This window comes from Peromyscus leucopus, chromosome 4 (genome assembly GCF_004664715.2).
Source record: "Peromyscus leucopus breed LL Stock chromosome 4, UCI_PerLeu_2.1, whole genome shotgun sequence".
NCBI lineage: Eukaryota > Metazoa > Chordata > Mammalia > Rodentia > Cricetidae > Peromyscus > Peromyscus leucopus.
The window spans coordinates 87,779,832-87,807,826 of record NC_051066.1 but is presented as its reverse complement, the minus strand read 5'-3'; the positions used below and the strand labels follow the sequence as shown (position 1 = coordinate 87,807,826).

Below are 27,995 nucleotides of genomic sequence, written 5' to 3'. Positions count from 1 at the left end.
TCATTTGTCATCAGCTTGTTCCCAGCAGGCAAATGGCCCCAGGTGAATTATGACTAAGAATTATTCACACCTAGGCACCTCTGCACCCAGTTCCTTGCTCTTCAGACCTAATCACCACTATTTTGGTCTCGATTAGCACTATTATTTCCTTTCTTTCTATCAACTCAAGAACTCACTAATTAGTTCACAAAGCTGTACCTCTTTTCTGCCATTAGGGGAAAAAAGTCTTTTTTCAAGTTGCTTCTTTTTCACAGAAAAAATGAGGTGTTACATTTGTTTTAGAGCTTAAAATTCAAAGCCTTGTTCCATCTAAACCTGAGGATAAAACTGAAATCATGCTTGTGACCTTCTGAAGCTAAATGCTTACTCATAAATTTACAAATCACACTGAATTTCGGAGAAAACTAGATAGTGATTCAAAATAAGAATCTGACTTTACTCTCTCCATCTTGTAAAATGTTATGCAAAATAACCTCTCTGGCCAGAGCATCGATCTGTCACAATGAGGACTGTTTCATGAAGGAAATGTTTGAAGTGTTTTCAGATGGTAAGATTTCTGGACATTGAGACTGACTATCTCATTCCTCCTTTTCATGATGTGTATATTCACTCAGGAAAGTTTCACTCTTAATAATGGGCCAAGCAAATCATATGGAAGGAGATGTTTTTCAATCATTTTTACATAATATCTTATTTATTCTCACCTCTCTGGCATGTAGGGAATAGGTGATTTTAAATAATTCTAAACCACTTTGGAGAAATCATGGGTGTTGTGTTTTCTTTTTCATCTGAATTGTATCGAGGATGGCCACAGTAAGTCCCTAGCTTGGACATCCCAGGATATGCTGCTTTCTTCATGAAGATATTCCACGTCATCTTCCTCCCATTTCACATAAACTCCAGTAAGCTTTGTCCAAGGTCTTTAGAGCATAAGAACAACTGGTACACAGAGGTGTTGCAAGCAGCTCTCAAACAGCTGGGTTTTTTTTTTCTTTCCAGCTAAAGCATGGTTAGAAAAATTAAGAAACCCTTGACCTAATGATCCATTTCTTAATATAATACTTTCATCAGGATTTTTGCCCAGAGCCCTACTTTGGCACTTGACTATATATATCCTAAGACATTTTTCTTCAAAATAGAATGAGATTTCATCTCTTTGGGGTGGATCAGCTCTACTTCTGCCTGAGTACAGTGGGTGGAATAAGTAATCAATGCCCTACCTTTTCAGTCCCTTAAGCATCATCTTCTGACTTGAAATTTGAGTTATTGCTCTAATAATCTGTGACACCTATGTTCAAATACCTTCATTTCTTTTACTTAAAGATGCAGACAGTACCTGAAATGCCTGCAAGAAAGCTTACTATTGCCCTTCCACAAAACTTTAGTTAGTTAACAACTGGAATATGCCTTGTGAAAAATAAGCCACAAAGATGTGGATATTGTTGTTGTTCAGGAGAAAAATTTCACTCCTTTCCCTGGCCAGCTTTCAAATTGAAAGCTGAACAACTGAGGCTTTATCACTAGGGTCTCGTAGATAGATGTCAAGAACACCTTGTCCCAGGGCTGCTTGGGCAATAAAATGCTCACTATACAAGCATAAGGACCTAAATTCAGATCACAAGAACCCCCATGAGAAAACTAATTGTGGTTGTTTGCCTTTAACTCCAGTGATAGAGAGAAACAGGATTTCCAAAGCTTGTTGGCCAGCCATCCTAATGTAATCAGTGAGCTCCGGGTTCATTGAGAGCTATCTTTGAAAAAAAAAAATTAGGTCAAGAGTTATTAAGACACCCAAACATTGATTTTCAGTATTTATATGCACACTTTTAAATGCACATGTACACAAATATGCACATCTACACACACAAACACAAGAACACATACATTTACAAACACAACACATGAAAACAAATTTGAAAGGACACCTTGTGTTTAAGGATGCTAAGCTGGGGTAGCAAAGTGGACCTTGAAAAAAGCTTAGTCAGAAGTTGCTGCTCCTTAACCCTGGTCAGAATATGTTATTCCCATCAGAGCCCCATGCTTGGGACTAGAAATCTGATTTTATTGTGCTTACCAGTGCAAGAACTTAAGCCGTAGGGAAGGCAGTGCTCAATATTTCTAATCAGAACATCCACATCAGTTCTACCTGTGCTCTTACCTTTGTATATCAGATCATTAGCACAAGCAAGCAGTTCTGCATAGAGCACAATGTTAGCTGGCCTTTGGGCTTTCTTACTGAAGTGGAAATGATGTTGAGTTTGATAGATTTTGCAGTGTAAAATTGAGGGAAACTAGGTTTGGGGAGTGGGTAAGCTTAGGACTTTGGAAATTGTAAAGTAGCTTTTGTAACTTGTTACTGGGGAAACTTTAGAGTTTGATCTGCCTTGTGGATAGGTCCAGCGGCTTAGGAGTTGAGTTGTAGTGTAGGTTAGCCACACCTGTATCAGCTGGGATGGGTGCCCTTGACTAGTTTTGGGTGCAAAGGAGGGATCAGAGCTTCCCTTCTGTGTCTGGTCCTCTGTGACAGGTAACTTTAGAATCTTAATAAGGATTTTACTAAAATGTTGTCAAGAGTTTGAAATACAGGTCATGAGTCCACTGATTATTTTTGCAGTTCTCAATCTATGAAAATAGAAACAAGTACAGTTTGATAAGAAAGGAAATGCAGTGGCTTTTGATGTTTCATAGCCACTGCCTACCCCGCCCCCACCACTGGAGGGCTGAAGCCTCCTGTCTCAACAACCCATGTAGCACCTAGAGTGCTTCTAATGCCTTAGAAATAGGAATGATGCCTGTGTGTTTGACAGGCTACGGGAGATTCCATACAGCTAGTCAGATCTGCCTCTCAGGAAAAATACTAACTTGTTCTTTTTGTTCCTGACTTTCAGTTTGTGAAATTACTCTATCTTTTTAAATATAATTTTATTTCTTTCAATGAATTTAAAAATGAAAGAAACACCTTTGGAACAATGAAAAATCTGATTTTATTATTCTTTTGAACATTTTATATACGTGGTTCTCAGACCATACTTTGAGAATTTGTGGCAAGGCTAAATTTTCAGTCACTGGCTTTCAGGTACCTGTCTCCTGATTGGTATACTACTGTTGATGACAAAGTAACAAGCTAGTATAGGCATGCTGATATAGTTTAAAAATGAAGCAAACCACTGATCTGGACTCAATAGTATCATGTTCAAACTTACAGCCTGCTGTAGGAAGCAATGGTACTGGACAAATTTGTTTCTTTCCCCAAATGTACAAGTTTAATAGGAAACTATATATGCCTTTCATCTTCCATCCTGTTGACTGAAAATACACAGACAGTCCCACTGAAAGCAACTCACTAATTGGAAGCATTTGTCTTTATAAGATCTGACAGACTGTCCTTAGATTATCATGAGCAAGGACTTTCCCTTTTGAGAGGTGATGCAGTCCCCTCTGACTATTGATATGTCCATTCTCTCTGCTGCTGTTTCCAAATTCATCATTTCATGTTGAGTTCCTTGCTATCCAAGAGGAAAAAAGAAAAGTCATAATCAGTTATGTGGCACCCTTTCGTTATTGATGGGAAACCTTGGGTCTGTGAGTTAGACACTTAGCAGAGAGCAGGTAAGACACTATAGATTAAAGAGCAGTCAGGCACACTTGGGTAGTCGAGCTGAAGCAACATTTGACATGATTTTTCCATCCAAATTCTGAGTTAGACTCAAGTAGGAAGAGAGTGAATCTTCCATAGTCTTCCTTGTGTTTGTCAGTGCTGGCTCTTGCTTTAGGTGATAGGTATCAGTGACCACCTAATGCAGCTTTGGAGAAAAGTGGACTCTGCTAAACTTTACTGTTTAGCATTGTTGATTTTTCTATCTTCCACTCTTAGAGTTTTTCTGGCAAGAATGACAACACTAAAAACAGTATAGCCCACAGTGGTAATGGGTCTGTCTCTCCATTACCATTCTACTCAATCAGTGCCTATTGCTAAGTGGATATTTTAATGTGTATGTGTAGCACACTAAGTATTCACTTAGTTGTGTGTGTGTGTGTGTGTGTGTGTGTGTGTGTGTGTGTGTCTTTGTATATACTTATGTATGGAAGTTTACATTATATATACACTCTTCAAGAGTTTCATAGATACATCATATCCAACCACCACTACTCCATTCCAACTCCTCTCTGATCCCCAAGCATATCACCTTACCAATGTCATATCCTTTCTTTAAAAACCACTGAATTTAATTACTATTGGCTGTATGTAGATGGATGTATTGTCATTCACTGAAGTCTGGACAACCTACCAGGAACCACAGTCCTAAAGAAAATTCACCCCCCCCACACACACACACCCAAGTAATCATCAAATGGCAATAGTTCCTCAGCTATGAGTAGTGCCTCATGTTCCTTTCCCATCCATGCAAGAATTTCCAAGATAGTTACCTGAACCTTGTCAGGGGAATGGAGAAGAAATATAGATGTCATTTAAGTGACTCTATAGTCGTTTATTCTCTGTGCTTTGACCAGTTATGAATCTCTGTATTAACTGATGCTCATTGTAAAAATGAAACTTCTTTGGTGGGGATGAGGAGCTGCATTAGTCTTTGAGAATAAAGATATCTTTAAAAATCAGTTTGATAGTCTATCCATCTAACAAATAAATACTAGTATGTAGACAGAGGCTTTTCTGCATCCTGTCCAATCCCACAGCCACTTATAAAATAATCACACAGAGGCTTAATAATTGTTTGGTCTATTGCTCAGGCTTATTGCTAACTAGCTCTTATAACTTAAATTTACCCATTTCTATTAATTTATGCATTGCCATGTGTCGCTGGCATTACTGGTCTGCTGGCATCTTGCTCCTTGGGTGACTGGCTGGTGTCTCCCAGACTCTGCCCTTCTTCTCCCTGTATTTCTGCTTGGATTTCCTGCCTTACCATAGGCCAAAGCAGCTTTCTTTATTAAGCAACGGGAGCAACACATATTCACAGCATACAGAAAGACATCCCACATCACTAGTAGCTTCTCACCTTGGACTTATAACCTCCCCAACAATGGGTTCTTAGCTGGGTTTACAGTACCAAGCAGGAGTTTTCTATTATGGAGAGGACCTTAAATCCTAGTTTTAAAAGTGATTGGTTACTGTAATAACATTCATACCATTATGGCACTAATGGGCATATCTTGCCAAGCTAGTCATGTAACTTGCAGTCTTCACAGCTGGGTAAAATTGTTGACAACTTTAGTTTTAGTAAATGAACAAGACCAATGACAAATACAATAACTTGTATCATCTGACAGATCTCTGGGAATCCTCAACCAACATCTCAATAAGAGGTATCTCATACCCAGCTTTGAGATTTTATATACTAACTTGTGGCTTTGTGTTGTGGAATATTTGTTTAACTATGCAAAGATGTGTTGCATTTGTTTAACTGTATAAAGATGTTTTATTTGTTTGTGTTGCAGAATATTTGTTTAACTATGTAAAGATGTGTTGCTGTTTTACCTTGCCTGCCTCAAGCACCTGATTGCTCTAATAAGAAGATGAATGGCCAATAGAGAGGGAGGAGGTATAGGCAGGACTTTAAATGGGGAGAGTAAGTAGGGGGAGGAATTTAGACTTGGGGAAGAAAGAAAAAGAGACACCAGGGGCTAGTCAACCAGAAATGGAGGAAGCAGGAAAGTAGGACATACAAAATGAAAGAAAGTTTAAAAAAGCCCTGGGGCAAAACATAGATGAATAGAAACAGATTAAATTAAGTTAGCTCATGGGACAAGCCTAAGCTAAGGCTGAACACTCATAAGTCTCAGTGTCTTTATTTGGGAGCTGGTTGGTGGCCCAAAGAAAATTCTAACTATAGCTTTGGGATGGAGCATGATCTCTCCATGTAGGATACCTCCATTCAAATTTCTTTTATAAAATTATATTTTAGTGCACTTATAAGTAATTAGACTTCTAAATGACTTTCCCCAACTTTCTCTGAGTTACTTGTCCCTCACCCACCTCTCTTCTTTCCTATCATAACAAGCCCCTCCTCACTTCCTGCGACCACTCTCTAGCAATGCTAACTGTGGACAACAGCTGCATCATAAATATCTGGGATGAATGCTGCATGCCCTGTGAAAATGTGAATATCTAGAACTGATGGTTTTTCTGAGATACTAGGAGGTTGTTGAGGAGTAGTTAACTGAGTTATCTGTGGAAAGATAACAGAACTTTTCAATCTTTGAGAAAAATATTTACAAAGCTTATTTTCACAAAGACTTTGGAACACTGTGAATTTTCTGAATATCTGCCCATGTTTCTTGCCAACTTCTCAAAGGCCAGAACTCAGTTTGTAGTCATATGCTTACTTCTCTAAAAACAAAAATACCACGTAGGGGGTGAAAAAAAATATGTCTAACATGGAATTCTAGTTCCGTTTAAGAGTTGGGGAAAAGGGGTTGGGAGGAACCCTAACATTGAGAAGCTAAGCTATTGTTCTTGACCTCAGTTACCCCAAGCTTCATGTCCACTTCTGTCCTGCATCTGTGAGCTTCACAGGCTGGCCTGGTCTTGCAGATGCTCTCCAGCAGCAAGCAGTACTGACAATCCATGCAGCTAGGAGTGCAGTGCAGTGTCTCTGTCTTCGGTTAGCCTCCCCCTCCAGCATGCCACTTCCTCAGCTCTCCTGGGAACTTCATGTTATTCTCCAGCTTCTTTCCGTTATGCAACCAGAAGGCCAAGTGATGCACAAGTGCCCATATTGGCTGCTGCTGGGTACCACTCAGTGACAGCAGAGAAAAATCTCGGCATGGTTTCTGAATTCTGTAAGATTAGCTTCATCATTACCCAGAAGAGAAGAGAGTTGTGCTGGCTAGTTTTATATCAGTTTGTCACAAACTAGAGTCATCTGAGGGAGGGGAACCTCAGTTGAGAGATTGCTCCCACCAGATCAGGTTATAGGCTAGCCTAGTGTCATTTTCTTCATTAGTGATGTGGGAGGGCCTAGCCCACCCCTGGCCTGGTGGTCCTGAGTACTATAAGAAAGCAAGCTGAGCAAGCTGTGGATAGAAGCCAGTAAGCAGCATTCCTCTGTGGCTTTGATGCAGAAGGACCTGTCTCTGGGTTCCTACCCTATTTGAATTTCTGCCTTGGCTTCTCTTAATGGACTGTGATTCAGGATATGTAAGCCTTTCCTCCCCAAGTTTCTTTTGGTCGTGGTGTTTCATCACAGCAATATGAACTATGACTAAGACACAAGGTTAAGTGAAATAGCAAAGGAATATGTGGGAGAGGGAATCATGCTCAGTGTGCCTTCTGTGAACATGAAAAGAAGTTTAAGGCTAAAACATGAACATTATCTTAAGGCTAGACCTTGCTTCTCCCAGTTTCACTTAGCTTTGCTCTATTTCCCCTTTGTTTGCTAGCTTTTGTTATCCTAATCCCACCACCCTGTGTCCCACCTTCCTCCCTAGTGGATGTTCAAACCCCCCAATTTATTCATAAACCTTTCTTTTATTGGACACTCTGCCTTTCTTCCATCCTAATTCCTGCTACTTTGATGTGCCAGTTCTTCAGAATAATACCTTCAGACTGTATAATTCCAACACCAGCTGAAAGCTAGAAAGTCAGGGTTGTCAGGTTCCTGTTAGGCATCTGCAGAGCCTGTTGTAAGACCTGTGCTATCCACGGGGGTAAGTTTCGGTTTTACACCTTACACATTCTGTACTCATTTATACATTTTTATTTACTTTAGAGCCACAGGAAAAGTCAGTGCTTTAGGGATCTCTGCACATCAGCTGTAGATATTACTGCTGCTCATTAGTACAGTTCGCCTCTCTCGATGCCACAAGTTTCAAGTTGCCATCTATTGGCACCTTAGTTGTTTAACATGCCAGCCATGTACTGCCAGGCAGAAAGAAAAAGTTGGCTCAATAGAGAACCAAATCAACCATCCAACCTGTCACTTATGCTTTTCCCAGCAGGCATTTTATAAACCAGCTGCCCAACATTTTTTTTCTCCTATTCCTTGGCTCTCTCCCCTCTTTCTTATTTTTAAGAACATGAGGTTTATAGCATTGATTTCCACAGGCTCTTGATAACAGTGTTCCTAACTGCCAGAAATAATGGGTGTTTGGCAGGATTCAGGTTTTCAGGGTAGCTCAGTGTTCCTTCTAGCTGAGACCTTGTCAGAGAAGATCTCTCCTTACAGGGTTAGTGTTAAAGTGAGTTTTTGTTCTTTGATAAGTGAAGTGACTTAAAGAAGGCTCTAGATTGAGAATCAGCATCTCGGGGACATGCTTTTGCTTATTGGTCCTGTTCTGCAGTATCTCTTGAAAATGAGTTGGAGACCCACCTCACAAGCTTACTCTTTCCAAGTGTCTCCTGGAGAAAGGTCCCTGAAATAGGAAATGTAGCACCAGGGGATTCTTAAGCAACTATGTCTCTGTAGTAGTATATCCAGAGCAAGATAATATTTACATTAGCTTTTATTTAAAAATCCCCAGGCATTTCCAAGAGGAACTGATGTCACAAACATCACCCTCACCTAAGTTTGTAAATATTCTCTCTGGAAGAAGCTGGACTGCAATGACTCTGTCAACCAGTATGATTCAAACAGCTGGAATATCTGAGCATGGCTAAAGACAGCTATGAGTGGCTTTTCCTCTATTGTCATGTTCAATTAGTTTTTCTCTGCAAGACTTTTGTGGGAATTTATTTTCCCTGAATTTTGAAGCTCTTACTTCCCAGAAACAGTGGCATTTTTCTCAGATGTTTCCACAAACATCCTTCCTAAGTATGTGTTTACTAAAGCTTACTGTCACAAGTTTCTTTTCCTTTCTTTTATTAGGGATTAACAACTCCTGGCATTTGATAGTGTTCTCTTCCCCTTGAACATGATTAGCATATTCCAGCCCTTTCCATCTGAATATTCTGTCTTGGTTAGAGTGAACTCGGGCCAGTGCAACACCTGTTAGCTGCACTTGGTGTGGGGCAGGAAATGTTTCAACTTCCAGATTGATGCCATGATTCTTGGGACAGCTCACAAACCAGAGCATGACCCTGGAATCTGGCTTTTGCTGACAGCATGGCACTCCTGTGGCGAGCTCCCCAGCCACCAAAAGGAGACTTCTTTACTTCCTTTTGATTTCTTCCTGATTGTCTCCACTAAAGCATTCTTCTAGCTGTGAGTTTCAATTTGATGTACATTTAGATGTAACAGAAATGGCCAAGTAAAAACTTAGAATTCAACTTTTTTGAATAGTATATACACATACATGCAAACACATATAGGTATGTGCACATATATTTTTTAAAAGACCCATTATCCTTTACCATAGCTAAATATTTTAATAACTTAAGGTTTTGTACATTTTAACTTGATTTCAGGATTATAGGTCTTAACAGAAACAGACAAACTCTCTTCCCTCAAATTGCTTTAAATCAGGATGTAACAGGCTTAGCATTTACAAGTATATGTCTGTTTGGAGCTTGACCCATCATCGGCAGAGGTGAATTGCCTTGTGGAACAAATAGAAAGTTTACCTAGTTAACTGATGTCAGATTTTAAAACTTCACAAAGCCAGGCATAATCTTACCTGCCAGGAATTTTCTAAAGCTGTAAGCAGACCAGAACTTCAGTCTGCAGCTTTTACATTTCCAGTGACAATTATATAGTGGACAAGTCTTTCTGAGATAATTTTTTAAAAAAAAAAAACTAATATGCAATTCTGAACTTCATTTTAAAGCATGCGATTTGGGAGAGAGGTGGCCCAGTGAGATTAGAATTCTAAAAAGTTCATTTTCTCCTCTGGGATACTGATGCAGAATGAGTTGGAAAGCTGGGTTTGAAATTCAAGATATAAATGACCCAACAGAATGGTGGTGGGGGACAATAGTTCATGATAAATGGTAACATTTTATGAATAATTGGAAGACAGGAGCTCCTCATTAAGATCGCCAAGACAAAGTCCTGTAAGGAAATAAAAATATTAACTTTATTTGAATTGATCAGTACATATGGCATACCTGTTTGAAATATAACCCTGTGCCAAATTTATAAGTACAATTATTACAAGTTAATAAAAATTTAAATTGTAGCCAGGTGGTGGTGGTGCACGCCTTTAATCTCAGCACTTGGGAGGCAGAGGCAGGCAGATTTTGTGAGTTCGAGGCCAGCCTGGTCTACAGAGCAAGATTCAGGAAAGGCACAAAGCTACATAGAGAAACCCTGTCTCGAAAAACCAAAATTAAATTGTTTATGGAGATGAAACTTTTTAATTTACACTGATTAGATCTCTACATATCGTATAAACAAAGAGAGGGGTGGGGAATCAAATTGTTACATTGTGCCTCACAAATTTATATAATTAAAATAGCAATTAAGTATATAAAATTTACAAAAAGGGTTAAATCTTCTTTCCAGAAATGTAGTTTAGAGGAAGCCTTTCAGCCTTCCTAAGTCTCAGTTTCTTCTTGTATAAAATATTTAATCTTATCTCTCAAAAGGTTTTTAATGTTAAATATGACAATACTTAAAGAGCATTTAGTTCAATGTCTGGTGCAAGCTATGTAAATAGGTACATTGATACATATAAAATTTCATTGATTGGTTGATGGATAGCCAGACACATGATACACAGATAGCTAGGTGGGTGGATTATATGTTTTGTTTTATTTTACTTTGCTTACCTGTATATATGTTATCAAATTCCTCTGTATCTCAACTGACTTACTTCTAACATGGTCATAAAACAATTAACCATCTTTATTTTTTTTTCAGAAATCCAGAAGCTAAGCAAAATCTTTGACTTTAAATATTCACCATATACTTCTCTTTATAAGCTATCAACAACTTTTAGGGGCAACAGAGTTAAATTTGAAAAGTATTCAACTGTATAAATATTTAAGAGAAATCTGGTTGGTGTAGAATGTGGGTATTTGGTTGATGACTGGTTCTGCTTTTGAGTTATAAGCACAGTACAAATAATTATGCATTATCAATAATTGATTGGAAGTTCATAATGAGCTCATGTCTCCTGTAGGTGGATGAGATAATGTCTGTATACTCAAAGCTCCTGAATACAAACTATGCACCTATCCCTGTACGTCCTGATGCCGTACCACGAGATACCAGTCTTTTCCAAATTCATTCCAGTATTAATGGAGTCTCACTGACTTAGCATATTTTTTAAAAGAAAAGAATGATTTTCTATACAAGAAGGCTTGGAGAATATTCTTATTCACATCTTTTAACAGAGCCACATTGAGCCATCTTGAGGACATGGTAATCAGTCCTGTTTGAAACAGTGTCATAAGATGGAGTATACACAGTGGACATAGAAGCTAGGTTACTAGGGACTGAGGCCAGTGTTGCACCAGCAGACATAGTGCCCCTTGAGAAAGAGACTTCCTTTGTCTACACAATTTAAAATACAGGACAGTGAACACCAACTGTACTTGTTCCTTGACTAGGCAATCTCAAACAGCATGATAGAGTAAAAAGGGGATGTATTCATCAGTTTTCCACTGTTGTAGCAAAATATCTGAGGCTGGGGCTGTATTAAAAAAAAAGTTTATTCAGTTCATAGTTTGGGAAACTGAAAGCCTGAGGTTGGATTCTGCATTGATTTGGCTCTAGTAAAAGTCTAAGGCAGGCGGCACTGTGGCAGAGGTACAAATGAGAGAGACCACCCAGTGGGATGGAACAGACATTAAGAAAAAGCCAATCCTTCTTTTTATAGCAACCCACTCTTGCAGAAACTCAGGTTCCATGAAAACTGTATTCATCCCTTCCTGGAACAGTCTTTCATGATGCTAGCCACCACTTGCCCTCGTCTTCATCTCTTAACAGTCCTTTAACTTGGAAAATACTACTTCAATTAATGGGGTTTTCAGACAGGAAGGAACAATACAGAAAGTAGAGAGCTCACCTTAACCAATCATGAAACAAAAATTTGAATCCTTTCTATGTACAAAAGGTCTTCTTGTTTGATAGAAAGGAACATGTTTATCCCTTCTGACCAAGCTCCTATCTGGGTGACTTTCTTAATCACAACATCCCCAAAGGGTTCATACCAGTCTTTACATACCAAGCTTCTTAGCATAGGAGTAGTAGCAGGAGTGTGTGTGCCTGTGTGCATGTATGTGCATATGCATGCATGTGGGTATGTGTATGTTTTTGTGCACTTGTTTTGTTTATAAAGTACCATGCTCAGGAAAGACTTCTTCAAATTGATTAAAATTTCATTAGAAGATAGGAACCATGTCTTACTTGGCTTCTTGGTTCACACAGTAGCTAGTACAACACTAGATATGTATTTTTATGTTCCTTAAATAGTTACTGGTTACGTGATGAACTTGGGAAAGGAGGGGATATTAATTAGATGGACTTTAGTAATTCCCCTTGAGTGGGAATACGTACCAGTTTCTGACATTCCTCCTCTTCTCCCTGATTAGTGTATCTTTACGGATATCTAGGAAATACCTCTACATTATCACAGAGAGTTCACTCATCTCCTGTCATCTGCTGATCCATCTTGTAGTGGGTAATGTGGTAATGTCTTGAGTGAAACTGTTGTTACTGGGGTCTCACCATGACTTGGCCTTACTGATCGCTCACTATTTGTAGCCTATCCCACCAATGGTAACCTGGTCACCCTCTCTTTCCTTATTCCCCTTAACCAAATAGTCACCATGCCACATCTCTCCTAATTATCTCAAGATTTTCTGAATGCATCTGCTGTGGATATCGCTCTATATAAATAAAACACTGATGGCCAGTGACCAGACAGGAAGTATAGGAGGGACAAGGAGAGAGGAGAATTGGGGAAACAGGAAGAAGGGGGGAGAGACACTGCAGCCACCACCAGGACAAGCAGCATGTAAAGACGCCAGTAAGCCACCAGCCACATGGCAAGGTATAGATTTATAGAAATGGGTTAATTTAAGATAAAAGAACAGTTAGCAAGAAGCCTGCCACGGCCATACAGCTTATAAATAATATAAGTGTCTGAGTGATTATTTTATACGTGGATTGTGGGACTGCGGGGCTTGGTGGAGCCTGGAGAGAAGCCCTCCAGCAACATGCATCCATTATCTCCATCCCTCCTGCCACTTCTTTAATTCAAGCCATTACCTACTAAAATAATCTCCTAATTTGTCTTTCCCTTCGCCTGTATCACTTTACAGCATACCTGCAATGATTTTTCGAAGATACAAAATGGATCATATTACTTCCTACATAACTTTCGTTAATGCTACCCATTGCTGTAAAGATAACATCTGTGTTTCCTTTGAAAATAAGGTACCAGACACTGTTGCCTCTTTCTTTTACCTCACTGCTCACTTCCTAGTCTTGGTAGCTCTACCCTGACAAAAGCATTTTCACAAGGATCAACTCTTCATGCACCCATCCACCTACCCCATCCCTCCCATCCCACCACTGCCACCTTTGCCTACTTCTACCACCTTCAACATGGTTCTTCTGGTAGCCTTCCTCACTCAAATATGGATACTTTGTTTCACAGTCTGGAAATTATCCGTTTGTTTCCTGAACATGCTACTAGATCACAGTCTTGAAGGTCAGAGACTTTGCTTTGTTTCTATACAAAATAGTGACTTCAAAACCTGAAGTTCCAAATAAATGAATATTTAAATTAGCTACTGATACTTCAACTCATCCTTCTTCTTTGAACATCGTCTAACATTAAGTATTTACTAAACACTGGCCCCAATTTTGAACTTTTAAAAAATATTAAAACTTTATTATAAAGAACTTACAAATCAAAAACTTCATATACTGAAATTAACTAGACCCAAAGTCTGTACATCTCAATGAATTTCTATTAGAATAGCCATTCTGAAGCTGTGGAGATTCACATTGGAAGTTTCACTTGCACTATCAAATGTAACTTTATGCACTCATCCACAACCAAAAAAATGAAAAGAAATAAGAGTTAAAACTAGAAAAACAATTAGCTTTATGTCCTCTTTCATAACTCAAGTGTCTATTGCCTGCATTCAGTTTTTAAGCTCTTCAAATGTAAAATGTTTATTTGAGGAGATACTATTTTTACAAAGCAGGAAGCTAAGGAACAGAGAAACCAAATTACTTGCTTCACATCACTTAGTTCACAACCTTTAGGACAGAGATTTGAACTTGGGCCGTCCTACAACATTCTGCACAGAGCATTCTAACTTGTATTGAGGGCCATCTATTCACATAAAGGGAGCATCACAGTGATATGGCGCTGTGTGAAACAGATGAATGAACAGGGAAGTCAAAGAAGATCATAACAATGGAGAAAAAAATGTTAAATCCTGAGCAGGAGGTCTGGAGAAATGACTCAGCCAGGGAGACTCAGTGCAATTTGTCCACAGCAACAGTTACTATGAGCCATGCATATCTGGATGATATTAGATTACAGAGAACCGAACATGCCCTGCTTTACCTAATAGGGTACTAAATAGAATCAGACCAGTTTTACAGAGAGCCCACTGCCTTTTAAATAGATGGACTTCAGCACATCAAAACCTAGACGAGTGAAAACAGACTGTGGTTAACTTTGTGAGGGAGAGGTGGTGATTCTCCTCCTCATTATTGACTCCTTGCCTTGCTTCCTTGAAGGCTTCACTAGTATGTGCTACTACAATGTGGAATGTCTCTTGTGGGGTACTTAAGAAATGTGAAATGCTCTACTGATAGTGACATTAGATTCCCACCAATTAGGGTGCAGAAGCCTCAGAAAAATTATGCTGTTGTGTAAGTTTATAGAGTATTGAGGATAAATAAACCTACCTCCTTGCAATTTTACACATAGTGGGGCTAAATGAAGACTTGTCCTGGCTTTCCAGGGCCCTGGCATCTCAAGGTTTTCTGTAGGACACTTTGAAATGAAATGCTTGTGCAGGCTAAGGACAGGCCTGGGAGAGTGATGAGGAACTATTTCAGAACAGATGTCAACAGAGTCTCTCTCCGTGCCGAGAATCATCAAATATGTGCCCGATGTCTGGCAGACAGAGTGACTGAGGCACAGGCTCCCCAGCATCAAGACAATGAGCTGGCCTCCTGAGAGACTCTCCTGAAGGCAGACAAATGAGCTTTGATGAGCGAGTGGCCTTTGCTCATTCTTCAGGGGTGCAGAGGTGGGAACTCAGTCCAGTTTGGAGTTTAATTAAGGATGGCAGCTGGCATTGCAGGTCAGATGACTCTGTGCTCATTCATGTCACAAGTTGCATTTTGTTTTTCTCCAGATATTTCTGTTACTCCCTTCTCTCCCTTGACACTGCCCACGCATTATTCTGTGTGCTATTAAAGTGACAGGATCACTTTCCCAAATATAAAGAGTTGCAGGCAGGGACCACATGCTAGAGATACAAAAACAAAACCATCGGGATCTGAAAGGTTCTCCCATTTGAGATACATCCTCCTGATGCAAACCATTCCCTGCCTAAATGTACCTATTCACACCACTCATGAAAGTATTTCCTTGATTATTTTAGTACCTGGAGGGAAAGGACAGATACAATTATAGCATGCCAATTGTCCATGTTGTCATCACCCCTCCATATTAATGAATGATGCAGAGATAAGAGCTCCTATCTCCTCTCCAAGCAAACCATACTGAGAGAAATGGTTGATAGATCAGGGAATCTCCCATATGAAAAGGTCTCGGATAGCTGGGGCTGTGAAGGGAATTGACGAAATAGGTTGGTTATTAAAGACATGTATAATGAGGCCTTAAATTACTAGCCCCCATTCAAATACAAAATTTAACTGCAGATCTTTCTGAATGGAAAATCTCCAAATTCCATGGTCTAAAGAAGTCAAGTAGGAAGAAAGACTGAATGTTTCTGTTTTCTATTCTGGTGACATGAAGTCCAGGTAGACACATCTCTATAAAACTTCCTAAGATGGCATATTTTGAGATACTGTGTTTGGTGGCATATGCTTACAGCATAAAGTCTCCGGGGAAATACTTGGTCATATAATTGCACACTACTTATAGTAGTGCTACACATGCTCTACCAGATGTGAGACTCAGCTGCCTGCTGTCTTGAGTTCCATGAAAATGAATTAATCACCTGCTTTAGAAATGAACTTTGAAAATAAAGCAAAAGACTGTGAAATAAAAATAATATGATAATCTTTGTAGGTTCTTAACACTTTCTCCTTGGTTAAACTGGTGTGATAAGAACCAGGGAAATTCCTGTTCTACCAGAATTCTACGACAACACGGCTTTTAGATTTCCTGATTAGGTAGACCTTGTGGAGAAAGACCAGAAACAGAAAAGTATCCCCTCAGATCCTTAGTAGAAAAGTACTTCAAAATGGAAGTCACCATATGTAGCATGAATTGTTATAAGTTCTTATTAATTAAAACAAATCCAAAGCCAGGTATTGGGGTGAATGCTGGACAATCAGAGAAGCAGAACAAGCCACAGCTACCTCATCCTTGCCAGTTCCTCAGCTGGTCTTGTTTCCTCAGACTGGAGGCCTCTGAGTCCTCATCCAGAATGGGTCTCAGCTGAACTGCTGCTCAAAAGCCTGAATGCTTAACCAGGCCAAATGCTTAACCAGGCCAAATGCTTCTAGTTCCTGGTCCTCATGCCTTATATGTCTTTCTGCCTTCTACCATCACTCCCTGGGATTAAAGGTGTGTGTCACCTTGCCTGGCTGTTTCCAATATGGCCTTGAACTCACAGAGATCCCAGATGGATTTCTGCCTCTGGAATGCTAGGATTAAAGGCGTGAGTGCCACCATTTTCTAGCCTCCGAATCTAGTGACTGTTCCATTCTCTGACCCCAGATAAGTTTATTAGGGTGCACAATATTTTGGGGAACACAATACCACCACAACCATAGCTATAGCCTTTGGGATAGGATGGTCCATTTCTAGATTAATACTTTAAAAATGGGGTCTTAAAGCTTTATTGAAAATATCCCCAGTAGTTCCAACATATAGGACATCATCTTACATTTAGGACAGCAAATTCTTATTTTTCAGAACATTGAGGTTAGGAAGAGATGAGAAATATACAAACACATGAAAATAAAAGTAACTTAAAACAGTCAGTTCCATTATCTTTGTTTTTTAAATGGAAAACACTCGTCTGGGAAGTGACCCAACTCGTAGTAAAGGGCTACCTTTACCTTTAAATCAGACTCCATGGAAACAGCTTTGCCTGTTTTGAAGCATTAGGAATAGCTGTCAATTACTGGTTCCTATCCTGAAGAACAGACGGTGAGGGGTCGGGGGAACTGCTTTTCTGTTCTTCTCAAAGGAAAGCTGTGTTTGAGATGCACAGTTTAAGGGGTTTACTTAGCAAAGCAAGCACTCCAAAGAGACTTTGGAGTGGGCCGTCCCAAAGCAGGCATAACAGCACAGTGGTTCTATGCTGTGTACTGTTTTAAAGGTTTCATGAATATTTATGAGGTATATGGGACGTGCTTGGGATAAGGTGACCCTTTTTCCCTCCCAAACCATGGTAAACCAGATCTCCTTTTTAGGGACTTTTTTTTCCTTCTGTTTCTCTAGAAAAGCTCACAGAGATGGGGGAAGTGTTCCATCAGAAGCACCAAAGGCAAGGTCTTTTGAGGATACATGCACAGCATTAAGACACATGAGGGGCAATGCTCAGACACAGACAACCTGACATCAGCTTAGAGGACATGTACTCACAAAGGATATTCTGATGGCCAGACACAGCTACCTGGATACAGCTGTGGTTCTCTTGCTTATTTCATGGCTAACTTTTTTTTGAGAGAGTTCAAGATTGTGTGATTGAGGTCATGACTCTGTCAGTTAAGACGTTTTGTTATCTGTATTATTTTTCTTTAAAAAGGCTTTATGCTGAAGGCTGAACCCGGTGTTTTGTACTAGCAGGTTGCTCAGGGAAAAAAAAAAAGACATAGGCTGTCTGTGAGATTCCTTCCGCCAGCACCACATCTCATGTCCATCTTGTGCCTCACAGGCCCACATTTCTCATTCTCATCATGCTGATGTACTATCAAAGGAAGGATGGGCATTTAAGACAGTCACAAAGTTGTATTCCCAAGGAATACCATACAGTACGATGAAACTGGATTGTAAGGTCCTGAGGGCAATGGCCTTGTTTTTTATAACTTCCTCAATATCAAACACTGTATTTATAGAAATGCAGTACTTAAATATTTGCTAATCTAAAATGTTCTAATTGTAGGGGAAAAACATCTTTACTGTCTTCTTTAGTACAGGGAACAGTATAGGGTTAAACACATGAACCCTAGAGACAGTCTCCATGTGAATCTGACTTAGTCAAATACACTACTTTCGCAGATAACCTGAATATTCTATGCCTTAGTTTCCAGGGCTATTGACTGGGGCATTAGGAGTGCCCATCTTACTTCGTGCTTTAACAGACTAGGTGTGTTAATGTATGCAGAACATTTAGAAGAGTGCCTGGCATAGAAAACATGCTCACTTGATGAGTGTTAGCTATTACCAGCAGTATTCAGGGTAGGTGCTTTAACCATTGGCAAGAAATATCCAGAACAAATGCTAATGTCATGGTGATAAATCGATCCATGCTAAGTGACTCTAATACATTAGAATGGTTATTATAGGGGTCATAAGTTCTTATGTGGACCTTTCCTTTTCAGACCTATGTTTATGTAGCTTTTAATCCCCTTGCTGCCTCATTATGCGTGATCAAATCTAGGTTTTCTTCACAAATAAGCAGATTTCCTATGTTGGTTGTTATAGTCTAAAGTCACACTTTATCTAGTTCTATCCTGTGAATTATTGTGGATGAGACATCAGTGGATTTCTTCCTTTGGCTTCACTTAGTCTTGAGTGTACATGAGCCTTTTCTTTTCTTCCTGTCCCTTCTTCAACAGGGCTGTGTGTGCTCTTCACCCTTACGTACCACCAGGCTTCATTGAAGCTGATCCTGACATTTTAGCCACTGCTCTCTTGAAGCTTTGCTTCCTTTCATCCTTTACAATCCAACTTAAACCCCATCCTAAGTTGAATAAGGCAAAGCCGCCTTGTTACATTTTGATCCATCCAGGCAGCTGTCATTTTAGTTTGTAGATGCCAGTGCCTTTATGATGCCACTGTGTGACTGATCCCTGGCTGGTATGAGCACGCATCCTCACTCTGGTTTTATTTCCACAGTACATTCCTCCAGATCTCTGTGTCTGCAATTTCGTGCTGGAACAGTCCTTATCTGTCAGAGCACTGCAAGAAATGCTTGCGAACACCGTTGAAAATGGCGGAGAAGGGGTGAGTACGTGAATCATGCCCTGGGGTTGCATTAGACATCCCACAGCCACAAAGCATATTTGGCATTTTTATCCTTCCAGTTTAGGACTGGAAAACCTCCATGTAGAGATAGGAAACCTTGCATCCAAGTTTAGATACCTCTTACTCAGCAACTCTAATTCTTTCTCCTTTGAAATGACCAGCTCCCCTCAGAAAATAGATGAGCACACTACTAACACTGGCTAGTATCCCTTCTCCCCCTCTTACCCCCAAGTCAACCAGAGAACATGGAGAGGCCAAGAGCACCCTGAGACTAAAAATGCCTGTGAGGCAAGTTATTTTTCCATGGAGAATCTCACTGAGATTTTATGACTCTAGGCAGAACACAACCATGTTACAACAGTTGAGAGAGATCCCCTATAGAATTCTGGCTGATTTCACTGATGACAAGCAAATACAGTACTTCCTTAAGACTCTGTTGTCACAACTGTTAAACTGAGTAGAGTGCTCTGTTACCTTCCAGAAGGTTCTTTAGCCAGGGAGTTGATTGCCCAGGTATTTCAGAATAATTTTTAATTTTCCTATCCCCTAATAACCTACTCATTTATGACTGTTTATCATCAAATTCTATAATTGTAGTGCCTGGATATTCAAATCCAATTATCTCTGCTCCATCCTCATTCCCCATGCTCCACCTGACGACACTCTGTCTTCTGGAATACTGCAACAGCCTACTGACTGTTTTCATTCCTTTTGTACTGACTGCCTCCTCCCAGCCTTCCCCCTCAGTAGTCATGAATTCCTTTCTAAAATTCATGCACAATTAATTGTGTTCCCTTGTTTTAAATTCCTTTATTTCCCCAGTGCTTTGAGATGAATTCCAAACTCCCCGACACAGCTAAAAGTCCTACAGTATTTGGGGGGGGGGGGCGGGCTATTCATGTCTCGGCCTCATCTGTCACTACATCCCACCCAGCACCCAGTGTCCCAGACACAGCAAACTCCTCCCTCTGCCTCCAGCACGCCAGTCCTCTTTGCCTCTGATCCTACCTACCAGCTATTTCCTTAGTGTACACAGCATACCTCCTCCTCTCTCTTCCCTTGTGGAATCCCTCTTTATCCTTCAAGGAACCAGTTTAGACATTAGCTCAGCCCAGAAGCCTCCACTGACCCTACAAGTGTGTTTCATGGTAGAGACACTAAGCTTTTCTATGGCTGTTCTCTTCACTCTGCACTCTCATTACACGTTTTAATTTTTCTCCTATCCCAGAGAACATACTGCTCATGGGGAGGAGCAGTTTGCAGTTCCTAAGAAGCATAGTTTATTCTAATTTGACACTGATAAAAATCATTCACAATACATTTGTGGTTGATGAAACAGTGACCATCGATATGATTGAGTTCATGTTTACATTTTGGTCATTTTCCAGACCTTAATGTGATCTTAGGTAAGACCTCTAAAGGCTTAGAGCCAGAATGTTCTTTCCTATATAGTTAGTGTCTACATCTCCAGGATCATAAATACCAAAGGTTTATGGTTCTTCATTGTTCTGATTAGTCAATAACTTGATAATAACTTTTCTCTGTTCCTCAGAGCATTGACATGAGATCCTCTTTTCTCCTCCCTTGACTTCATTTCCTCTTCCTTCTCCTCTTTGCATCAGCCTCAGCACCCACATCTCCATGTACCCCCCAGGCATTGCCAGTTTGATGAAACAGCAATAAAATACTTGCTTATTCTTTTTTCAAGATTCACCATGTCCAGATATCTTTGATGAGAAACCTGACTGATTTTAAGTATCGCCATGGTTGGTGTCAAATAAGACCTTTGCTCGAACCTGACCACTTAGTAGACCCAGAATAGATAAAGATTGTTGAGTTGAAATAGATGCCTAGAGTGATACCTTTGCTATTGTCTTATCCTGTTATGTTCAAAGAAAATATTCCAAAGGGTTCCTTGATATTTATCATTTAGTTTGAATCACTCAGAGAATTTTATAAATAAGAAAGTAAACTTCTTTGTTGCAGAGAATTTGATCCATAGTCTTAATCTTTACTATGTCTTAAATAAGGACCAATAACAACTTATTTCCCAAGAAAAATAAAAAGACAATTTAAAAAAATGAAACCTTAGTTCTAGAATATATTAAACAAGGTCTCCTTAATTACCAGTTATGTTATAGCAGAAGTTTATTCAATATAGTTGTATTTTTAAAGTGCATCTATTCTTTATAATATTTAGAGAGTTATATGTTGAATATCATTGAAGGACTCTACTCTTTTGAAAACTCATTCAAAACAAATGATCCATGACATTTTATTATTAATTATCCATTGGATAATGGTCACAATATTGATTTTGTCTCCAAAATTTATCATATTACCTTTTGTGATATTTTACCAAATATAAACAAGATCCAGTAGTTATTTCCTATCTTATTATTGTTGTTATTATTACTGATCTTCACTGGCAATCTTAGAGATAGAAGGAGAAGAATTATTTTTTAAGATGGACCACAGATGGGAATGGTGTTCTCAAAATTATTATAGTTGTAGCATCCATTTGATGACTCTGCGAAACAGTTACCTGGATAACAGCTTCAGGCACTAGAACCTTCTTGCAATCCTCTCACACTTCCATCTGGGCTCTTAGTCTTTAGTGTGAGAAATGCTATTTTTATATAATCTCTCAAGTCTGTTTGTTTTGCTTTCCTGAAGTGACTGTGCACATTTACTATTAGCTGTTAATTTGATTTTAGAAGATAATACTCAGCAGGGAAGAAAAAGAAGTTTAAAAAATAAAAAGAAAAAATAAAGAAGGAAGTGAGCTAACACGACAGAGCATAATGAGACTCAGGGGAGCCTGGGGATGTATGAGCAGGATGCTGCCTCCTTTTGATGACATGCCATTCTGTTTGGAAATGGCCATTTACTGCTTTTAAATAAGTATTACTTTCAGTAACGATCACAACTGCCACCAAACAGAATGCCTTGAAGAGTGTAATTCTTTTCCCTTCTAGTCAAAAATTGGTCCTTGTGTGCTGCACCTGTTCACTGCTGTGTAGCAACTGGGCATTTTAAAAAATGATTTCGGTTGTTTGCTCTTTTGCATGATGCGTGTACAGAAGCTTTTTTTGCAAGGATTAACCATTCTGCAGCAATTTCTCTTGCTAACAAAGACACCTAGCCAAATATAACAGTGGAGAATTATTATTGAAATGTCCTTAGCTGCAGCAAGTGACATGTGAGAGCCAGCTGTATATTGAAAGGAAGAATTAATTATAAGGACCTCTGGACAGAGAGATGCAATGCCTTTCAGAGAGTTCCCAATCTAATCTCACCTGTGGATCTTCTCCTCCTGATCTAATCCTATCTAATTTTATTTGGGGGAGATTACCAAAGAATAGACCCTTGGCATGAGGCCAATTCTATGGCGGGTGTTTGAGGTAAATGCTTGCATGCAAATATTAAAATTCTTCAGTTTTTTAAATTGACCTCTAGGTTATGGAATGTTCATAAGCATTTAGCATGAGGTGGAGCCAAGAACAATGTCCATTTCCCTCCAAGTCCCAATCCCTTCACTGTCCAAAAATAACTAATTTAAAGTATAGCAACACCCCTAAGAATCACACAGGTATATTGTCAGTCCAGCCTATCCTGACCAGGTGGTCTCTAGAATAAATTATTTGTCTTTTTTGTGCCTTAATTCCCACCTGCCCCAAATGCACCCTTCCACACAGAGTGATAATCAAAGATCAGTGCTCATGACTGCTAGTCAGAGGACAGCTCCTCCCTTTATCTCTCCACTTTCTCCTATCACAGTTTTTTTTTTAAAAAAAAAATTCACACTGTGACAAAGGAAGGATTCCCTTATGAAATGACCAGGTACATATCAAATCTAGTGCTGCCCAACTCCAAATGGGTTCTGACATTAAATGACACAATGCCTCTAGAAATGGAAGCTTTTGCTTAACACATTCATCAACTGCATTTTTTCTGATAAAGGTTCTGACTTCATCAATGTCAAGCCTGTACAACTAAAAGGAGATATTAAATATGTATATGTGTATATACATATGTACATATGTATGTATACATATACATGCACTTCTATATAAGTAAGGCTATGGTTGCAATGTGAACATTAATTTTATCCATAACCTGGAAGCCTAAAATTATGTTTGACTTTATAAGCTTAAACATCTTGTATGCTAATACATTCAGCCTTCTAACATTGATTGGAAATGTGATCTGTAAAGATAGTATCTCTGCAAGAACCTTCATCATAAATACCCTCAAAGGGGTTCTTCTCTATTTCTATGTGTTACTTACACAATAGCCATTTACTCTAAAGTGAGTTTCAGGTTCCTTTCATTTGTCCTTGTCCTTAGAGTGGGGAATACTACACACAGAACATTTGCTAGAGAAATTCTCATATGTGATGTGGCATGCTTATCATGCACTGACCCTTCTTGAAGAATGTACATCTGTGCCTGTTGAAAAGCTAGGGACTGTTACTAAGGATCATGTGACCTTGTAAACAACCAATGAGAACATAGATTATGCTATTCATGCAAAAGACCTTAAAGCACAATCCTTTCCTGTAGTTTTTTTTACCTTACAGCCAAGTTCAGGACACATAGCTATCACATAAAGTTACAGGAAATTGCATAACAAGAAGGAATCTGCTACCTCTGATGCTACCAGGTAGCAAACAACAAATCACGCAGTTACTGCTGAAAGTTTTCAGAAGACTTTCCTTTAATGGCAGAACTCTTGCTGTTCCCAGACTTAGGGAACTTCTCCAGAATAAAGAAGGCTAAATGAATGTTTTCCACCTTCTTCCTGGGTCCCTAGATCTCCACAGACATCTCTATGTTACAGAAGCAAAGGAACCACCCCAACCCATCATCTAGTTTTAGCCTCTGAGTTTGAGATCTTTCTGATCCCTTTCTAATTGTCAAAGGAAAAATTCAGATTGAGAATGCATTTGATAAGGAAGATAGCAAGACCTGTGGAGGAAATGGGTACATAATTGTGAATCAGTTTGATACTCATTTATAATGTTAAAAATATTACACCTTTAAAAGAGAGAAATAAATTGTTTAATGGTTCACTTCCAACAACAGGTAATTTATTATGCCTTTGGAATACTTTATAAGATTTTCTTTTTGAAAAAATGTACAAGGTTACCTGTGTTCATATGATGGTATAAGCCTAGCTTGCCTATATGTACACCAAAACCCTAAAGCAAGATAGGCAGGCTACACCGGAAGAGCCACAGTAGGTATGAAAATATGAACTTTCTTTGTACATGTTAGTAAAGAGCTACTGTCCTGAGCTGTTCAGTTCAAAACCTTGCTTTGGTGACTTTGTCAGGGACCCTCATTGCCTTCCCAGGGCTGTTGCCTTCCAGAGTATTAATCCACAGACAGCCCTCCATCACTCAGTTTGTAAAACCAGGACATCACATCATTCCATTCTTAACTGAAGCTCTCAAACTGCAATGGTAGCATGTCTCATTCCATTCAATTATTAATTAGTTTGACTTGACCTTGCTTTGTATTTAGAAGGGAGAAAATCAGTAACAGATTCTGAAAGCTGCCCCCATTCATTTTTTAATCTATAGATAGTGATCAACTCCTATTATGAAACCAATAATATTTTTGTGTCTACACAATAACAAATCTCATAGTAAATTGCTCTTACCTGCAAATGCTTGTCAAAACCTGCTCTTTAAATCTGCCCTACATTAGAATTCCCCTTACATATTTGCTTGTGGCAGGCAGCTTGTGTTGATGGCAAAGCAAGAGACAGAAGGTTTAGGTTTGGTCCTAAAGCTGCAACCACTTAGAAATGTAATTCTAGGCAAATCTCTTATAGATCTGAGATTTCGGTTGCAACATCTCTGAAAGAAGACGTTGTTTAGATATTCAATCCCCGATGGTTTGATATATCAAGTTCAAATGAGAAGGTGTCAACACCTTCCTCCTCTGGAATATCTGGTCAGCTGTAGCCCATCACTAAGTCCCTATGGAAATGTTGACCTGTTCATATCAGCCATTGTGCTTAATACTTTGACTCCTATATTTAGACAGAATGAATAAATGTGTTGGTTCTTTTTCTGCTTTGGTGTGGGCAAAGATAACCTTCCAAAGTCCACCCAGGACAGCATCTCTGAGGGAGTAAGTGTTGATTATATACTTTGACCTTTAGGAAACATGGTTCTCCTGGAAAATCCTTACAGAAGGAAAATTATTCCATCATTTTCACAAGATTTGTTTCTTCAAATAGCCAACCATTATTTTTGAGAAATTAAATGCTGTTATAAATGAGAGGATTACAAAATAAGGTTTCTGTGATTTTGTTTTTCACACACCAAATTGTCAAAATGTATTTTCTCTTTATCACTGTTCTTCCACAAGTTATGATGTGATTTAGGGATTTTGTGCTGATGGATGATTTCAATGCTTCTGTGGTAAGGTTATATATATGAAGAAATGAATTATTAACTTATATTTCATTTTTTGGACTAGTCTTTTTGATAACATGGTACTTACTTAACATATTCCATCTTGAAGCCATTACTTACTTCACAGTAAAAACCTTCTTTAATTAAAGAAAAAAAGCTGATTAATTCATTACAATAATTCTAAATTGCCTGGTATAAGGACTGGCCGTTTTTTCTTGGGTAGACTTTTCTAATGTGAGTAGCATCATGGGAAAGTCAGGATTAGACTGTAACACTTCATGTGTTTGCTGTTTCTTAGTGACATCAGCACTAAACAAATGAAAAACAACAGCATACTTTAACATATAGTGCCACTTCTGAGTCTAGCTAAGATAAAATAGTCGACAGGTTAGACATCTCTACCTCTTTGGTTCTCATTGTATTCTGTTTCTGTTTTCTGTAATAAGCTTCAGTCGATTCCTCAAATGAGTTGAAAGCTTTCAGAAAATCCTGTGCTCACTAAAATATCCATTCACTGTTTTGTTTCTTACTTTGCTAGCTCAGTGACCTCTCGGAATGGGTATGTTTTTCCCTCCTTAATATACATGTACTTTGCATGGACAACTGACTCCAGCTGTATTTGTAATGATCTGGGCCTTTCACTTGTTAAGTGTTCAGGGCATTTCCATTCTCTGTGCTTCTGCTACTTTAAAAATAAAATACTACTGCACCACACATTTCAATCTGGTAGAGCTGAGAGGTGGCTGCACACTTAGAAATCCCAGCCAGGCAGCTTGTTCTTCCACTGCTCTGCAACTGGGAGAACAGCTTGTCTGTGGACTTGGGCTTTGCTTTTATTTATTTATTTATTTTTTGTCAGATTCTTCCCCCCTTCAAGATGTTGAAAGTTCTTTTCCAAAGTTTTTCCTTTTCCTCTTGATATGGTCTGGATAGCTTGTGTCCTTAGATTTCAACTTGATAAGATGGTACAAGTGTGCAGCCTTGCCTTCATTCAAGCTTCCGGGTGCTTCAGACTTCTGGTAGTATTATGCAACTCCAGCTCTGCTCATCCATAAGGCTGGAATTCATAATAAAAATGAAAAAAGCTAGTTTGGTATTCTTTTGTTTCTCGAGTGGTATCTCCCAAAGTGATCCAAGAGAACAATTAAATGTTAATACCAACAATTAAGAAGAGACATTAAGGTTAACTAGCTTTTTACATTTCTTCATATCCCCATAGAAACATTTTCAAGTGAAAAAGTGCAGAGAATTTTTAAAAGCTTCAGATCCTCTCAGATCCTCCACCTTGTAGTTCTTGCTGCAGCTTTCATGTAGTTGCCTGTTCTGTGATGATGCCATCCTCTGCTGAAGTGAAAGCTGTACATGAGACCAGTCGGGCTCTGTGGTCCTGATGGTGTCTTGTAACCCTGAGAACATTTAGCATTGCTGGTTGTTACACACACCCTGGGGTTCTTGCCATTCTTGCTGTAGACATTGAAATGCTGGTAGGGCAGCTTTGTCAAATGACCATAACCATCTTAGAAAGCATGACTTTCTGATGAACAAGGGTGTTTTTGTTTGGCTTTTTAAAAATTTCATGGCAAAATAAAGCATATTTATTAAACTTCAAGAGAGGATAAAAAAGAAGAATTTGGGAATCTGAGCTTTTTCTAGTACATTGATATGTTTTCATGAGAGATTTTGCAGAATTCAAGATAAGTAATTGATATGGCAGAGTGAGTACTATGATAGGTTGTAGAAACAGGATTCTGCATCAGGAGGAATCATAACTGCAAATTGTTAGATATATGGATTTAAGGGCAATATTTTCTAATGCTTGCTTACCTTTTACCAGTAAAGCACATTTGGAATTCAAGAAATCCTAAAAGAATAGAAACCCTTCCATTTATTTATTAGACAATTTCTTTGATCGTGTAATTCATTTTTTAATAGCTACCAGAGTTTAAATTATATTTGCAAAGAGAATTGGTTGAACTAGAGAAAATAGCTTGTTTCTGTTTTGTGAAAGATTAGCAAAAACACCAATTTGGATATTTGAGTAAACAAAATTTAGCTTAATGCCAGAGAGTCCCTGATCCCAGTGGGGCACTGGAATTTTCATTCGAGTAGGAACCTGGGGCAAGTGTCCCACTGCCCAGTTACTATTATCTGGCTTGAGAACATGTAAAGATCTGAAGTGATGGAGTAAAATAGTAGGAACAAAGCAGAAATAAAGACTAGAAGGTCTAGAGGACCTGGGGGCAGTGTAAATGACCCCTGTCTGCAGAGGCTAGTAGAGCTGTTCGCAAAGATGGAAGCGGAC

General features: G+C 39.0%; 1 protein-coding gene across 1 annotated transcript in view; it reads left to right on the top strand.

The window, feature by feature from the left end:
• Ryr3 (ryanodine receptor 3) overlaps window positions 1–27,995 on the top strand; it is a gene marked incomplete at its 5' end in the record, with an annotated part of 626,824 nt that overhangs the window by 87,801 nt on the left and 511,028 nt on the right. Inside the window, 1 exon segment of the mRNA XM_037205092.1 lies at window positions 19,135–19,242. Within this exon segment, the coding sequence (XP_037060987.1) occupies window positions 19,135–19,242 (108 nt within the window).